The 18,733-nt window shown below is 42.3% G+C and overlaps 1 protein-coding gene across 5 annotated transcripts in view; it reads left to right on the top strand.

Moving 5' to 3' along the window:
• larp4b (La ribonucleoprotein domain family member 4B) overlaps positions 1-18,733 on the top strand; it is a 48,005-nt gene that overhangs the window by 23,850 nt on the left and 5,422 nt on the right. For 2 of the 5 annotated variants that reach the window (XM_031903251.1, NM_001130268.1), the window contains 13 exon segments: positions 8,416-8,563; positions 8,910-9,071; positions 10,617-10,698; positions 11,443-11,579; positions 13,272-13,375; positions 13,489-13,599; positions 14,909-14,962; positions 15,084-15,293; positions 15,679-15,785; positions 16,350-16,601; positions 16,833-16,878; positions 17,700-17,864; positions 18,182-18,306. In XM_031903251.1, coding sequence (XP_031759111.1) covers positions 8,416-8,563; positions 8,910-9,071; positions 10,617-10,698; positions 11,443-11,579; positions 13,272-13,375; positions 13,489-13,599; positions 14,909-14,962; positions 15,084-15,293; positions 15,679-15,785; positions 16,350-16,601; positions 16,833-16,878; positions 17,700-17,864; positions 18,182-18,306 — 1,703 coding nt within the window. 5 annotated transcript variants of the gene reach the window in all.

Genomic DNA, 18,733 nt, shown 5'->3' with positions numbered 1-18,733 from the left:
GGGGGGGACGGGTGCAAATAGTTAAGCACCACCCAGGGATTTTATATTCTTAGGGTTAAGACACACTGTGCTACTAGTAGCAACTACTTTTTCATCGCTACTAAACTCCAGAAAATCCCCTGAGAATAGCCTCTGCTAAAACACACACAGAGACAATTATCAGTAAATGATCAGCATTGTCTATTATAGTAGCCACAACAAGTAGCTGCTACTAGTAGCTCCATGTGTCTTCACCCTTACATGATACCCCTGGCTGGTGCTCCTGTTAGTAGAAAATTGCCCTGGCCCAGGGTTCTTCTCAGCAAGCAACATGAAGCAATTCTCTTCTTAAACTTCATCTTTCTTCACTACCCTGGGGCCAATGTATGAGCCGATAAGTGAAAAGGATGGCTTTTTGTTAAAGTTTGGATTTCCGTTCTACTGGCGTTTAGTAGCCATGAAAAAGTAGCTGCTACTAGTAGCTCAGTGTGCCTTCACCCTTAAACTGAACTACTTTTAGCTTCCTGTGATACTTACTAAAAAGTTGTCTTAGCATGGGGAAACCTGCATTGTCCTTTGGGTGCATCTACAAGTTGTACATTTTATGTGTATCGGGATTATTTCCGGGACCCCCTTTTTGTAGTATCTTTTTCCACCATCCCTGGTGACTTCACAGTCCGTTCTGTGCCGCCGAGTTGTAATGGCCAAAGCATTATTTGCATTATATAATTTGCCCACTTCTTATACTGCCGGACCCCCATATCTAATAGCAGTGTCTCTGAAAGGATTGTGTTGCATTGAAAATCTGTCTGTAAGTTTGAACTCTGCAACTTTTAAAGCAGACAGCTGCTCATTTTTGTATTTTGGCATAGCCCTTGAATGCAGAGCATCCACTATGCTTTTGGATTGTGGCTTGACTGACAGGGCCATGTGGCTGGTTTGTCTGCAAAGCGGCTATTTTTGTCTTCCGAGCAGTGGCCTTTTTTTTTTTTTATTAAGCCGTATTGCAATCAGTTGTAGGCTGGTCAGAGCATCAGCAAGAGCCGGCCGCAGAGCATGCTGTTAGAATGGGCTGTTGTTTTAGTAAAGAGTTGTGTCCACGCAAAACCATCGAAAAGACCGGATTGTTCAGTACGGCATCATGTGATGACTTGGGACAAAGCCCTCCTTCAGAAAATGAGGATTTTCACTCGGAAGAAAAGGCATCAAGCTGTTTGAAAACTGCCACTTCCACGCCAGGAGATGTGCCTTCCTTAAATCCAGAGCTTGGAAGCCACGGGTGCAAGGGCGCCAGATACACGTGCTACAACAGCATGGACGAAAGTCAGCCTTCCCAGAGAGCAAGCCGATACAGGTCAGACAACTTTTTCTACCCTTTAAACTGTGCACCTCATGTACTGGCAAAGTACGACAGTCTGAAAGAGGCAGAAACCGCAGAGGGATTAATCTGTGACATGCATTCACTAATTGATTCCAGGGCTCTAAAGGCCCAACGCTCTGTGTCACGGGGCAGCGAGAACTGTAGCGGTGTAACCTCTAATTCTGCTGTTCCGATAGTTTCACGGCCCAGTTGTGACCGTGGTGCTGGGTCTCACGTGTCACTGACTCCAGAGCAAAGCCCGCAGGAAGTTTCCTTCTTAAAAGCACAAGCCTTGGACATAAGCCAGACCACATGGAAGAGTTCATTTACGGAACAAGTGAGTGAAGAAAATGATGCGGCCAACATCTGTCAGGGCAGAACCGTAATGGACCTCAGTAAAACAAAAAAGCACATGGCTGAAAGCCTGCACTTAGTCGGCTCTGCAGATGAAAGTCACAATACAAATGTAAGGACTAACACGTTTTATAGCATTTGTGTGGTTGATTCTGATGATCTGAAACTTGATGAAGTACCTGAATCATTTCCGTCGGCAAAGCAGCCTTATCTTTTCCCCCCTGAAGGTTCAGATTTTGCAGTAGAAAGCACTTACAGCCCAGCACCCAGTGATGCCCAGCTGGCAAATAAACCATCAGAGCCAGAGGTAGAAAGTACTTACAGCCCAGCACCCAGTGATGCCCAGCTGGCAAATGAACCATCGGAGCCAGAGGTAGAAAGTACTTACAGCCCAGCACCCAGTGATGCCCAGCTGGCAAATAAACCATCAGAGCCAGAGGTAGAAAGTACTTACAGCCCAGCACCCAGTGATGCCCAGCTGGCAAATGAACCATCAGAGCCAGAGGTAGAAAGTACTTACAGCCCAGCACCCAGTGATGCCCAGCTGGAAAATGAACCATCGGAGCCAGAGGTAGAAAGTACCTACAGCCCAGCACCCAGTGATGCCCAGCTGGCAAATGAACCATCGGAGCCAGAGGTAGAAAGTACTTACAGCCCAGCACCCAGTGATGCCCAGCTGGCAAATGAACCATCGGAGCCAGAGGTAGAAAGTACTTACAGCCCAGCACCCAGTGATGCCCAGCTGGCAAATGAACCATCGGAGCCAGAGGTAGAAAGTACTTACAACCCAGCACCTATTGATGCCCAGCTGGTAAATGAACCATCGGAGCCAGAGGTAGAAAGTACTTACAGCCCAGCACCCAGTGATGCCCAGCTGGCAAATGAACCATCGGAGCCAGAGGTAGAAAGTACTTACAGCCCAGCACCCAGTGATGCCCAGCTGGCAAATGAACCATCGGAGCCAGAGGTAGAAAGTACTTACAACCCAGCACCTAGTGATGCCCAGCTGGTAAATGAACCATCGGAGCCAGAGGTAGAAAGTACTTACAGCCCAGCACCCAGTGGTGCCCAGCTGGCAAATGAACCATCGGAGCCAGAGGTAGAAAGTACTTACAGCCCAGCACCCAGTGATGCCCAGCTGGCAAATGAACCATCGGAGCCAGAGGTAGAAAGTACTTACAGCCCAGCACCCAGTGATGCCCAGCTGGCAAATGAACCATCGGAGCCAGAGGTAGAAAGTACTTACAGCCCAGCACCCAGTGATGCCCAGCTGGCAAATGAACCATCGGAGCCAGAGGTAGAAAGTACTTACAGCCCAGCACCCAGTGATGCCCAGCTGGCAAATGAACCATCGGAGCCAGAGGTAGAAAGTACTTACAGCCCAGCACCCAGTGATGCCCAGCTGGCAAATGAACCATCGGAGCCAGAGGTAGAAAGTACTTACAACCCAGCACCTAGTGATGCCCAGCTGGTAAATGAACCATCGGAGCCAGAGGTAGAAAGTACTTACAGCCCAGCACCCAGTGATGCCCAGCTGGCAAATGAACCATCGGAGCCAGAGGTAGAAAGTACTTACAGCCCAGCACCCAGTGATGCCCAGCTATTAATTAAACCATCGGAGCCAGAGGTAGAAAGTACTTACAGCCCAGCACCCAGTGATGCCCAGCTGGCAAATGAACCATCGGAGCCAGAGGTAGAAAGTACTTACAGCCCAGCACCCAGTGATGCCCAGCTATTAATTAAACCATCGGAGCCAGAGGTAGAAAGTACTTACAGCCCAGCACCCAGTGATGCCCAGCTGGCAAATAAACTATTGGACACAGATTTTGCAGTCTTAACTGATTTAAACCATGTTGACAATGGACTTACATTTTCCAATGGGGCTATTCTTTCCGCAAATTCGCCAGATTTGCTTACATTCGGTACTGGAAGCCCAGAATGCGTTAGAAGTGATTTTAAAGAACTTCCTATAGATAGACAGACACACAAATATGAACTAGACATAGGCCAAGATGGATCAGTTCCAGTTTCTTTCTCAGGCGACCCAAATGACGAGAAACGCTCCAAAGAACAGACAAATTACATTGATCCTTGCCCTGAAGATATAAATAAGCTCTCAGAACATGATTCAACCCATTTACTATGTTCTTTAAATGAATCTGTGCAAAGTATAGGAGAAGGTTCAGATGGTGGTTGTGCAAAGTGTGACACACAGCTGGACATGAACCCTATTGATGATACACTTTGTTGTTTATATTCAGAAACTGATTCTTGTAATACTATGAAAGGCAATAGTTCTGGAATAATCTCGTGCCCAGAGGTGCACTGCAGTACTGATCATTTTCCAGTATGCGCTGATGATTTTATGAGCAACTCTAGTGCTAACGAGTTATTGGAATCTAAATCAATAGCCCAAGATGGTCTAACCGAAGCATGTTTGCTGGAAAGAGTCAGGCAATGTTTAAATACAGACCTGGATATAAATCTTGAAAATCCTGTTGAGCAACCCACGCACTTAACTTGCGAGAAAGAACAGGAGGGTCATTTCTTGTGTAGCCCCATGTCTCTGAATGAAAGCAACGTTGTGTCCAGTTGTCATTCGGATTTAAGTGAAGGTTTACAGAACAATATGTTCACAGTAGGGCCTGACGTCAGAGATGAACGTATAATGCTTATTGTCCCAGAAGAGTCACACCCTGTGCCCAGTAACCATGATATTGTTGACGAGAACACAGATCTAAGCAGCTCTCCAATTAAGGACCAAGAACGCTCTGCATATAATATGGGACCTTTAGAACCGGATGGGCCTCCTGAGGGTTTACCCTCCTTAGAAGTACAGGGCCCTGTTTCTGCACACCAAATTACTGAAGAGTTTGTAACGGAGACTTTATTAAGTTATGACGTTCCCAGCATGGATCAACATCCGAATGTTGTGCTGTTGGATTGTGTTTCCAGTGATCTAAACACGACTCCAATAATTATAGGGGATATTACAAATCTGCCAACTGAGATTTCATGCTGCGGCTCCTCTGTTATGGAAGGAAATGTGGTCTCTGCGATTAGTTATTTTGACATAAATTCACCTATTAATAGTTGTCCAGACAAGGAGGGAGAGACTACAATAAATAGTGTTTGTAATAATACAGAAGGAAGTGAAAGAGATACATATGGGCCCATTGGCGTCTTTGGTTCTGATTATACAGAAACTTCTTTTGAATGTGAGTTCCTGGGTGAATGTGAGGTGTTACAACAGATACCCCCAGTTTTAGGTGAGACGATGGATTATAGCGTTGAAAATGAATTGGGACATTTGTCAACGGAATTAACACAAGATTATGTTGATCATAATCAAAATGGCGCTGAGGCAGAAGACTTTCATGATGGGTTCTGTACCAGCAGGCCCAGTTATTCCCATAGCCAGGTTGATGAGTATGCCGCTACTCCTTCTTATGAAATCCACAGGGTGGCCCAGGAAACTCTCTGCGCTCTAGAATCCTCCGAATGTAGGGAAGAGCCTGTGTTAAATCTAATGGAAGATCTACTGGATGAATCTCTGGCAACAAGCCCACCTCTGGATGATAGTGCCCACCTATCCGATGGCAGTTTTATTCTTAGTTCTGACTATCCCGTTGACTTCCTATGGCATCATGCTCTATTAGAGAACCTCAATGGAAATGATGGAGACCACTACAGTGATGAGAATCTTAACATGGCAGATATCTCTGCCGCAAAATATGCTTTTCATCTTTTAGTTCCAGAGAGTAACAGCATCTGGGGATGGCAAGAAATGTGTTCTGATTCCGTGAGTATCTCCTTTTCCTAAATCATTTATTAGTCTACTGCTATAACCAATAGAATTTGCTGGGGATCCTTCCCCTACTAATATTTACTTTTTATTTCTGTATTAACCCGCCCATTTGTTTAAAATGCGTTATTGTGACCATGGGCAGCTGTGTGTTGTTGTAGAATGGGTAGTAGTGTAATACAGTTCTGTCCAACTTATAATTGAGGCACTATATGTAATATCTTCAGCATGCTGAAGGGCTTGATTAATCTAAAATGATATTATATAATGAAGTATATGAAACCTTAGAGCCGACCGGGGGCCATAAAAAAAAACAAAAAAACCTTTGAAGGGCCACATCTGACCCGCAGGCCTCCGATTGGACAGCCGTGGTGTAATCATTCATAAATTCATATATCTGTATAGAAGACCTTTCCGGGCATGCCATTTGGCATTTCCAGGCACTTTGGGGATGCCCATCCCTCCAGCCATGAGTGCTATTGACACACTAGAAGGCTTTATAAAATAATTACGTCCGCTTGTTTGTCCTTTCATAAATCATGTCACCATTAGATGATTGTATATAAGTCAGTTGGAGTCAAGGTTGCAGGGATTCCTTGCTTCTGGCACAAAATGCGCTGTGATGTAAGGTTCCTGCTTTCCCGGCCTGGAAGCGTTCATATGTATGTATCTGTCAGTGCTTTGTTGTTAGTGATTAAAATGTATGATCCGTCTGTAGCAGAACAGGTGGGAGAAGGGAATGTAGCAGCCTGGAGCAGGCGTTATGGTAACAGGTGGAGTGGTGGAGCTCACTTGTACAGCAGAGCCAAGGAAGCCATATGAACGTATTTGTGCAAATGTTGGTAACTACATTCTGTCCCTTTATCATTCACTTCATTTATATGCTATGCTAAGTGTTACAGTGCAACCAGATATTGGCTCATCCCTTATTGGGCCTGTAGTCCTACATAGGAGGTGCAACGCGTTTTACGCGGTTATACACCATGCTTTCTCAGGGACAGGATTCACAAACACATTTCCCACCCCCACAGCCCTTTAAAAGGCACCTCCTTGTCACCCCCGGGCTTTGTGTATATTTATTTCCTTAAACTTTTACAAAGGTGAGCGTCTCTTTTAACTCTGAGTTTTTTAATGCTTTTTATTGTTTGGTTGGAACTCCTGATGTATAAACGTGCACATTATATTATCGATTGCTGCTACAAAAGATTTGTTTCATTGTAAAGAATACGAGGTACTGTTTTATTATTACAGAGAAAAGGGAATCATTTAACCATTAAATAAACCCAATAGGGCTGTTCTGCCCCAATAAGGGGTAATTATATCTTAGTTGGGATCAAGTACAGGTACTGTTTTATTATTACAGAGAAAAGGGAATCATTTAACCATTAAATAAACCCAATAGGGCTGTTCTGCCCCCAATAAGGGGTAATTATATCTTAGTTGGGATCAAGTACAGGTACTGTTTTATTATTACAGAGAAAAGGGAATCATTTAACCATTAAATAAACCCAATAGGGCTGTTCTGCCCCCAATAAGGGGTAATTATATCTTAGTTGGGATCAAGTACAGGTACTGTTTTATTATTACAGAGAAAAGGGAATCATTTAACCATTAAATAAACCCAATAGGGCTGTTCTGCCCCCAATAAGGGGTAATTATATCTTAGTTGGGATCAAGTACAGGTCCTGTTTTATTATTACAGAGAAAAAGGAAATCAATTTTAAAAATCGAAAATTATTTGATTAAAATGGAGTCTATTGGAGACAGGCCTTCTATAATTCAGGGCTTTCTGGATAACGGGTTTCCGGATAATGGATCCTATACCTGTATAAGATTGTTCTGTGACCCAGTCATTTCTATTTCACTGGGAATAGGTTACTGTATGGAAGCTCCAACTGTATGTAGTAGTCTAAGGACGGGTACAGAAAATATCCAGGTTATTCCTGTGTTCTTATCATGGTGTATACACAGTTGTCAGTATATACAAATCTTCTGGGGCTCATTTATCACCATAGATGCAGCAGTGCAGTGATCCATAGTAACCAGTTAGATATAAGCTTCCGCCAGTCAAGTAGCATAGAACTGCGGTGCCTCTTCCGCTACCCAGCACCCTAACTTACTCCTATGTACCTACATTCTGTCTCTTTCTACAAGCCCTGGGCATTGATTGGGCCTGTTGCACTGCCCCTAAAGGAAAACTATACCCCCAGAATGAATACTTAAACAACAGTTTATATTATGTTAAGTGGCCTATTACCGAATCTCGCCAAACTGGAATATATATATCAGTAAATATTGCCCTTTTACATACTTTCCCTTGAGCCGCCATTTAGTGATGGGCTATGTGCTCCCTCAGAGATCAGCTGACAGGAAGTAATGCAGCTCTGACTGTAACAGGAAGAAGTGTGGGAGCAAAAGGCAGAACTCTGCCCATTCATTGGCTGATGGGGCCTAGCATGTATGTGCGCCTTGGCTTGTTTGTGTGCACTGTGAATCCTGTGATCCCAGGGGGCGGCCCTTAATTCTTAAAATGGCAGTTTTCTATTTAGGATTACCCAAGAGCACATACTACTAAAAAGTATATTTTTAAGAAAATGGTTTATTTAGGTGCAGCAGGGTTTTATTTATAAGCTTGCTTATGAAGTATATTTTTAGAGAGAGGGTGTAGTTTCCCTTCTCATATTTAATGGGAAAAATTAAGTGTAAAGAACCAGAAAATCCATAAATCTTATTAAATAGAATTAGACTCGGGTTGATTAGTTGCTTTAAGTGAACACGCAATTATCATCAGACAGAAATTAAAGTGCATGACAAATCTGCGCACGTATAAGGCAGGTGCAAGTATAAAAATTAAGTGATCTAATTCGTGTTTGATTTATTTATATATGTATATTATTTCTTTTTTTTTTTGTCATAGGAATCAACCAAGGTCTCAGAGTTAAACCCCAATGCTAAAGTATGGGGGAATCCCATGTTGAATGTGGAAGCTGGAGGTACTGCTGATGGAACTGTGGCTCCATCCTGGGAAGAGTTGCCCGATGAACCTCCAGACTCCTCCAGAGAAGGTATGTGCAGACCACCTCAGCATGGCTTTTAGCTACGTTTTGAGCTGGATCATCCATTGAGCACTAGGAACAAATATTTTATATCACTGTCTGCAAGTCACTTTCCTGCCAAACACAAATTCACATGTGCACGACTAACTAGAGCCTTAAAGCAAGATATAGTTGTTGTCCTTTTGGCAGGAAGGAAGCACCGACACTTACCAAGTAACGCTAAAGCACATGGAATTTACCTTTTCACCCAAAAAAATGAGATGAATGTACTCCATGTTTGCATGTTATAATGTGATCATGATTCTCATGCATTGGTTTAGCTTTCTGCTAACCTATCCTTGCGTTTATATTGCAGGCCTGGACGCCAATGATGACAGTGACAAGAAAAGTCAAAATGCAGTGTTAACAGTGTTACAAGAAGTACCCCCATCAGTTTCTGTATCGGACAGAACAGACATGAACACTATATCTCTGGGAAACTCGGAATATGAATCTATGCACGAAACCACCCATTCAGGTAATGACGTTCTGTGTAAATGATAGTGTCGGCCTGGCCCATCAGGGTACCAGGAATACTTCCAGTGGATCCAGGTGTGAGTGGGCCCAGCCATGTGGCCTTGTATGCCTGTTAGTCAGGTATCCCCAGCCATTCTTACTCATGAGCCACAGTCAAATGTAAAAAGACTTGGAGAGCAACACAAGCACCATAAAAGTTCAGGGAGGAGCCAAATAAGGGCTAAGATTGGCTATTAGGCAGCCTCTATGCACACTATCAGCTTACAGGGGCTTTATTTGGTAGCAAATCTTGTTTTTATTCAACCAAAACTTGCCCCCAAGTCAGGAATTCAAAAATAACTCCCTGGTTTGGGGGCACTGAGAGCAACATCCAAGGGGTTGGGGAGCAACATGTTGCCCCTGAGCCACTGGTTGGGGATCACTGCTGTTAGTGATGATCGAAAACATTTTTTTTTTTACCAACACCTAACCCGCCAGCTAGTGGGGCTTGAGGCGGCACAGAGAGATCAGGAAGTGGCAGCAAATTTAGTACAGAAAGATAATGGTACGCTGATCTGAATGTTTATCACCTGGGTCCTGCGCTTACCTGTTAGGGTGCGAACTGCTTTGGGATGTGGTACTTTATTGATTTTTCACTACCTTGCTTCACACACAACCACCCAGCTGACCCGTTTGGGTGAAAGTTGTGACGCGCCAAATGGATACTGATTTGTGGGCTGTTAGCCTGGGATCATTAAATGGGCTTTCTGGGTAATAATAAAGCATGTTAGAGGCTAATCTCACACGGAGCATGTTCTCTCAGCAAGCCGAAAAATGTTTGCCGAGAATACACCCCACTATTGAAAAATCCTCCTACCTGTTCCTGCACTCGAAAGCATTGAATACTCTCAGGTCAGGAATTCAAAAATAACTCCCTGGTTTGGGGGCACTGAGAGCAACATCCAAGGGGTTGGTGAGCAACATGTTGCCCCTGAGCCACTGGTTGGGGATCAGTGTGTTTGTATGACATTAAACATTGACATTCTAAGACCATTTGAAATTGTTTTTTTTTAGTTATTTAGCTTTTTATTCTGCAGCTCTCCAGATTGGAATTTCAACAGCTGTCTGGTTGCTAGGGCCTTGTTTACCTTAGCTACAAGGCATTGGTTTGAATGATAGTCTGAATAGTAGGGAAGAAGGAAGTAAAGGAATAGAAGGAATAAAAAGCAACTAACAATAAAACTAAGCTCAAAGCGCAATAGTTTTTTGGCTGCCGGGGTCAGTGACCCCCATTTGAAAACTGGAAAGATTTAGAAAAGAAAGGCAGATATGTCAAAAATTATATAATTATATATTATATTATAAAGGCCATTTGTAAGTTATATCTCTAACATACTAAAAGTTAATTTAAAGGTAAGAACTTAACGCTATCTATAGTATAGCATCTGACTAATGAGTGGTAGGCGTTAGTATTTTGGCTGCCAGTTTATCATGGCACACTTAATCGCTCACCACCTTTTATTGGAAAGCCTGCTCATGTTTCATTTCTTTTCCGTTAACCATTCAGGGGCAAATGATCTCCCACAGCCAGAAGGTCAAGAAGACCTCCGTGATTTGCTTAAGAAAACACTGGAATTTTGCTTATCTCGGTATGTGTCGTTGTAATAATGAGATTGTAAGCTTATATTTTGTTTGCCTGTAGGGTAGGGAAGGCCCAGCCCTCTAGCTGAGCTGGCTGCAATCTTATATTACTCACTTCATACAGCAAGCAATGTATGGCTAGTTAAACTGCCGTAGGCATAGCCACTCTAGACTGTCAGTATTAGTTTGCTCTTAGGTACCGCCTATGTGGGTTGTTCATATGGGACAGACAGAGCCATTCCTATGCTACGTTTGCACCGCCCACATTTGGAAGGTGAAGCTGCTCAGATTTTTACATAAGGATTAGTTACGCGGTGACCTGTAAATACAAGCAGCAAGGAGAGCCATCCCCATTACAGGGTTCTCGGCCCCTGGCTATAGGCTAGTCTGGCTCTGCCCCTGGCTATAGGCTAGTCTGGCTCTGCCCCTGGCTATAGGCTAGTCTGGCTCTGCCCCTGGCTATAGGCTAGATTGGCTCTGCCCCTGGCTATAGGCTAGTCTGGCTCTGCCCCTGGCTATAGGCTAGATTGGCTCTGCCCCTGGCTTCATGCTAATCTTTTTCACAGAATAAAGAAGTTCCTTGCTTAGTGCAGAATAACTTAATATTGTTTAAATATATTTCATAATCTATAAATCTTTATATATAATCCATCTATTGTATTTTTGGTGCGTGCAAGGAAATTTAATTTGTTACTACCGGTCAGTTGGGGTATATACAATTAACACGGATGTCTGTGTTTGCTTTCCCACAGAGAGAATCTGGCCAGTGACATGTACCTAATATCACAAATGGACAGTGATCAATATGTGCCAATAATGACTGTAGCTAATCTTGACCTCGTCAAAAAACTCAGCACCGATATGGATCTAATCGTCGATGTGTTACGATGTAAGTACAAGGACGACTTGCTTGAATTTTTCACAGGCTAATTTGTTGTGGGAAAAGTAAAGATCCTTTTCGGGGTCCTGTGTAGTATCCCTGCAATATTGGTCAATGTATTATCTCACTCAAAAAGAAGAAAGTGTGGTTCCCCCCAAAAAAACAAAAAGTAAAATTAAATTCTCATTTATTAGAAAAAATACGACTGGTATATGGACGATCAGAACAGGTAATTTTATTTCCAATTTTAGGCCAGTTATCAGTAGGGTAGCCCATCGGGGGTCCCCTTACATGGGCAGATAAGCTGCAAATTGGTCTGAAGGACCCAAATCAGCAGTTGAACTCTGCCCATTTATGGCCAACCTTTATTTATAGGCCTATGAATAAGTGCCCCAATAGGCATGAAACGTGTTAGACTTTTTTTTTCCTAATAAATTAGCTTTTAATCTTTGTTTTTTATTTTTTGGGGGAACCCACGCTCTCTTCTTTTTGAGGGCAATATTTCACACCCACAGAATGGGGTGTTTTGTGGGTATTTTCCCCTGTGGATAATTATATTCTATAATTAATTTCCCTTTTGAACATTTAATTAGCGTATGCATTTTTCTTGACAAACTGTGTCAAGATATCAAACTGTGCTCTCCATCACTTGAACTACAACACCCAATAGACAGCTGATCACAAGATAGAAATCCCTGTAGAAGTTTCTCTCTCTACCCTTGCACTAGTTACTAGCGTAACTGCTACTTGCACCTTCCCTCGGTCACACCCAAGGGTAGTACAGCCATGCTGCAGTTCCTTGGTGAGACTGTTCTAAGCACACTTCCCTGCCTACAGTCACCTTATGGGCGGTGCTACTGCATATTAGCTGATTCACTCCTTTAGCATCCGTGCTTATTGCACAGGTTCTTCTGCTCATTCACATTCTATTGTATTATAAACCACTCCTATACTTCGTAGCTATCCATTTCAGTTGGTCAACAATGCTTGGTTGTAGGTCACAGAAACTAAAATAAAGTACACATTACATGGGTGGTGCTCCTTCTGACCAAATATATATATATATATATATATATATATATATATATATATATATATATATATATATATTTGATTGTATGTAAATATTAGTGTCGATTGTATGTCTGCTTATCTTCAGTTGTAATTTAGCATTCGCTTATTAAATGAAAAAAGCATAGTAGGGTGTTTGACACCCCAGGAACTTCTAGCTGACTTTAGGCAATAGTATAGGTATAGTAATGTAGTTATAGGAGAGCTCACTCAACCCATAGCTTGTGGACACAGGTGGTATTAATACATAGGCGCTGAACTATATTCAACAGTGGAGTTTCACAACTTGCAAACACTTTAGCGACACTACCCCACTTATATTAAACAGGTGCTATACTGAGCCAACAGGCTGTGTTTCTGGCTCAGAGCTTCCCATCTATAAAGTCACCTATGTCTCTACAGTCAGATTCTGCCTTATGTGTTATATCCTTTATTCCCCATACAAAACCCTCCTCTCTTTCCGCTATCACCTGAGAGAGTAGAACATAGACTAATAGCAATTAGTGGATTATTTAGCTGAAAAAAAGACAGTAGTTTATTACCAAGGCCAGGCATATAATAGATGCAATAAATATTGACATGTCGCAACAGGGATTTAATGTAATATTTTCCACGTCACTTTTATTTAAGCTTTGCCTCTGGTGCAAGTGGACGAGAAAGGAGAGAAAGTCAGACCAAATCAGAATCGGTGCATTGTGATTCTGCGGGAGGTTCCTGAATCTACTCCAGTTGAAGTAAGAATAACCCATATTTTTTGCATGTTTATAGTTTCAGTCTGTTGCAGTTGACTGCATGAATGATATTGTTTCTCACTTCTGGCTAGTAAATGTGTTTTTTTCATTTTTAGGAGGTGGAAGCCCTCTTCAAAGGAGAGAATTTGCCTAAATTTATTAACTGTGAGTTTGCCTATAATGACAATTGGTTCATTACATTTGAATCAGAAGCTGATGCACAACAGGTAACTAACATTAAATGTAATAATGCATGTAGCATAGAGCCCACCCCTGACTTGCTGCCCTACCAATGATCCTTGCCATCTCTTTGAATGGTTTTCTGAAACCGGAAGCTTCCCAACCAACCTGTACACTGGAGCTGGCCATACAGACTCACATTTGATTGGGTAGGATGGCTGATTTGGGTATCCCTTCATTCCAAGATTTAATGTAAAGGAATTGACACTAATACTGAGTATTCATCTGTTAGTGTGGCTCTTTCAGCAAAGGCTCCTTTAGTGTCCAAGTCTTTCGATGACACATTCGTCCTTTAACAGGAGCTCAATGAGTTTCCATTTGTCTCGGGGCAGGTTACTGAGGTTTTCTGTGTCATAGATGTCATGGTGATTTGACCGTGTTCTTTGGTAAACCAATAAAAACGAGTGACACCTTGAAGGTGTTGAGGGATGTAATAATCAGTTAGTAAAGTCCGTGTCTTTATGAATAATATATTTAAGGGTGTGCCAGGCATCCTGCTACTAGTTAACTACTTAATAATATAAGTGCTATTCTCCAAAATGCAGCTTAGTCCTAACTGAATATACAAATTAGTAAAGGAAAGTAGCAAAATGATATGTTACAGAGAAACCAGGGATGCACAGAATCTGCTATTTTGGGATTCGGCCCAATACCGAACCAAATCCGAAGCCTAATTTTCAAACTGTGCAAAGCAGCTCCACCATCTTGGATTCTCTTAGGAGTGTCAATGGCACTGCACATGCTCCGTGTCATCTGGGCAGCTGTTACGCTAAGGTTAGGCGTCATGGAAAATCAGCAAACAGAAAATAAGCTTCACTTTTTAATTAAGCTGATGCTTCAGGGCTGATAAATTCTGATGCTAATTGCACTAGTTGCAAAGCATGTAATGAGAAACTATATTACTAATCAGACTTGTATTGGGTCATATGTGGGGCAAATTATTGTTGATAAATGACCCCCAGTATGCTGTGAGTCAGTCCCTAATCCCAGCAGCATAGAGCATGTTCAGTGAATCAGCAGAAAAGAAGATGGGGGGCTACTGGGGGTATCTTCAGGGGCACAGATCTTCCCGGCTAAAGGGCTGTGGTTGCCTTGGGCTGGTACAGAAACACAAAACGTAAATCTCTTTCTAAATATTTATTTCTATAAAATATATATTATTACTAGCTGTGTGCAAACATGGGTTAGATTGTATGGTGTTTAGTAGGGACTGTATAGAATACTCCCTACTGTTCCTAATTCACCTGCTGCTCTTGTCTCTACCTAATGAATGTCCCTTCTGGTTTGCATCTGCAGGCTTACAAATACCTCAGAGAAGAGGTAAAAACATTTCAAGGGAAACCTATTAAGGTGAGTTAACTGAAATATTTGCTTTTAAATTGTATTTTTTACCAGAAAGGTAAGTTGGAACAAGCGGTGCCTCCTTACACCTGGGCAGACCAGCAAAACGAGTAACATTGTTTGTTTGCAGGCCCGAATAAAAGCAAAGGCGATCGCTATCAATACATTTTTGCCAAAGAATGGTTATAGACCACTGGACATGAACTTGTACGCACAGCAGCGCTACACGACGTCCTTCTACATACCTCCAGTGTACAGCCCCCAACAGCAGTTCCCACTCTACAGCTTAATTACACCTCAGACCTGGTCTACTGCACACAGCTACCTGGACCCTTCCTTGGTATGTGCCAGATCTTATTATCCTGATTCATCTGAATTCTCCATTCCTTTTAACTTTAATACAGATACGCATCTACTATATATAATTATTCCTGTCTTAATTGCTTTCAAATCATTTTATAACAATGTTTGTAGCTTTTTTTGTGTGCTGGGTGCTATGGAGGGGGCAGATACCTCCATTACTCTACCCCCATTGCATGTTATGTTCAGTCACACATGTACACACACTCCTCTCTCTCTCACTTGCACATATGCAAGCAAAATGACTATTGCTTGAAAATATATTAAATATATATGTATATTTTATTATATTTGATTGTTTTTAGTTAACAGAGCATGTGCTAAGGCCCAATAAAACATAAATAGACTTTTATTTCATTGATTAGGTCACGCCTTTCCCTAATACTGGATTCATCAATGGGTTTACGTCTCCAACATTCAAGCCAGCAGCTTCTCCTCTTGCTACTCTTAGACCATATACACCAAGGAACAGGCAAGTAGCACCATTCTGCAGTTAAAACGGTTTTCTTTATGTAGTAGGAAGGATTTAATGGAAAAGTAAAATGCTACTCACAGTGGGATCCCACTAAGCCACCCGCAGGAAGATATCAGCACTAATCTTGAACCTTTAATTCTTGAAGCATTTCCCAGAAATCCCTTCTGCCTGTCCAAGAGCATTCACATGTGCACACTATTGCATATAATTTATAATTAGTGCACAGTAATGACAAAAGTCACAGCAGCCAGGCAGATGGGGGGCTACACAAGGGCGTGCTGTGGGCCACCTGTTGGATAGCACTGCTTTGTATGGTCATGGAACTCCTCAGTGACTTATAATAATCTTATATTTTGCAATAGGGGTTACATTTGTCACTATATAAATAGTGCTTAGTGATGTCATCCCTTGTAATCGGTCCTCAGTAGTGTCAGTGACATAATACATATATATTATAATAAATGTACCCATTATTGAAAAATATGTGGATGTTATAAGTCACCTTAGGAGTTTTATGACCTTATATTTTACAAAACTTTATTCACTATGTTTTTCCAATAGGAATCCTGGCAAATCACATCTACGACATACAATACCAAGCACAGACAGAGGGCCGGCACTTCTTGACGGGCCAACTATCTTCAACTTTACTACTGACCGACTGATTAACGGGGTGCGCGCCGCACCCACACGGCAGCCAGGGCAAAACAGAACGCGGATGCAGAATGCGTCTACTTTTGTGAAAAGAGAGATCGGTACTGGCAGGGTGGAGCCCACAAATATTGACACTTCGCCTGGCCTTGGACGAGGGAGGTGAGTTTCACATCTCCAGAGTATAAAACACACAAGTCTCTCTTCACTTCTATGTGATGCCATGGGTGTGTATAGAAAGCACTGACAAATAAACAGCCGGCTGCCATCATTTATTTCTAAGCAACAGCGCTGGGGTTTCATTCTTAGTGTGAGCACTGCCAAGCTTTACTGCTTTAACAAGTAAACATCCTAAGTATGGAAAAGTAATGCGAGTTGCACTTTTTATCACAGGAAAAATTCTTACGGTTACAGAAAGAAGCGGGAAGACAAGTTTTCGGTGAGTACTTTAAGTTGCCTTTCTCATTTCTTTTTGCTTCTGTGCATCTCTCACAGGGGTGTTCCTGTTTTAAGGCATCCTTCATACATATATACATAGAGACAAATAAGCTCAGTTTGAAAAAACCTGGCAAACTTGGATAGTATATAGATTTGGGGGCACACTTCCCCCCCCCAATCTTCTCTCATTATAGATACCTAGGAACTAATAGAGACCATCCCACTTTATAGTTCTTACCCCCATATTTTCACTAAGCCACTGTCTACGATACATTATCTGCTTTATACAACTATGTGTTTAACTATGGTTTTGAAACTGTATCATTTCAATTATGTATCCGATTGATATGTTTTCTACTTTTGATAAAATGTTTTCAATACCTGTATTGATAAACTAAAGAAAAAACCCAATACAAAATGTATTGGTGAAAAGGGCTAATGGTACACAGGGTATAGAAAAGAGTCACAAGTCTGAGGCAATTTTGGGTGCTTTCTACTTTCCTTAAAAAGTACCCAGTGTGCCAGCAGCCATAGACAAGGTGACCTGGCATAACTACTGAGGTATAACTCCTGTGCAGCAAGTAACATAAGTTTAGCTGCTTATGGCATTGTTTTCCTCTATTGCGGACCTTTTATGAGGCATTTTCATACCGCCAATGGCTATTCCGATGAACGCGACTGCAGCTCCAACAAAGGTGCCCGACAACTGTCAACACTTCAAAGTATATCTAAGGCCTGCAGTAGCAGTTATCCCCCAACCATTGTATGTATTGTTGCACTCACGTCACAGAACATTAAACAACCGCTCGTGTTCTATTTCAGAGAGGTCCGACACAGTCCCCTCCACCCATGAAGCCGCCCTCTCCTAGTTTTGAATTGGGCTTGTCTAGTTTCCCGCCTTTACCTGGTGCTGCTGGCAATTTAAAACCTGAAGACTTCTTTGAAAACAGAATGTCTACTTTGGTGATAAGTACATCAAAAGAAAAGGTAAGTGGCCCTAACATTCTGGCTGTGTCTGTGTTGTAGGCGGTCCTCCGGCAGTCCGTGTATGGCAAGGGGCTACGAACAGCCCAAACTGGCCACTGATTTAGTGCTTTTGGTACTTGTAAGTGTAAGAAAGTGGCGCAGTAGTGTTGAGCAATATGTGCATGCATGCCAGTGCAGTGGCGTAGAGGTTAGGAGTGCCCTTGACTAGCACTCTGTTAATTCCTTGTTTGTTACAATTTACCCAGTCTGTCTTTTCCAGCTTCTTTATTTATATTTTTTTGGAAGATGTAAATGTTCCTGCTGCTTCTTTTCTTTAGAACCTTAATGTGGATGCAAGTACAAACACTGTTCCGTCTGGTATCCCCCGGGAGCCATTGTTGCCTATTCCTGCTGCACTGCCTGTAACTTTCCAGAGCCCACCGTCCCCATCGCATTCTCCGGAGTAAGAAAGCAATATTTTCTGTTGTTTTTTTTATCAGATTTATATAAGGGGTAATTTTACAGTACCCCAATGCTTGCTGAGCGTCCTGCTGTTCCATACCATACATCGCTAAATGGGGTATGGGTGTATGTTTATGTGCCTTTGGACAAAGTGCAAAAAAATGCCTGTTGGGAGTCTGCACACTGTGGGGCATTGTAAATGACCCCCTCTAGTAATTCAAGTGATACATTAAAAGTTCCCTATAGGTCATGTTGATCATGTTACTTAACAATTACCTGACTGTCCCTTCTCAGCCTGTCAGTTATAGCTTCTGATGCTAATGGCCTACTGCTGCGCAAATATGGCCGCCCCCTCATAGAGGAACATGGGGGATTAGATAGGTAATATAAAAGAATCAGGAATTACTTTTATAGAAAATTATAAAGAT

The sequence above is a fragment of the Xenopus tropicalis genome, chromosome 6 (genome assembly GCF_000004195.4).
Source record: "Xenopus tropicalis strain Nigerian chromosome 6, UCB_Xtro_10.0, whole genome shotgun sequence".
In the NCBI taxonomy this organism is placed as follows: Eukaryota; Metazoa; Chordata; class Amphibia; order Anura; family Pipidae; genus Xenopus; species Xenopus tropicalis.
The sequence above is the reverse complement of the archived record's forward strand: the minus strand, read 5'-3'. Positions and strand labels throughout refer to the sequence as shown.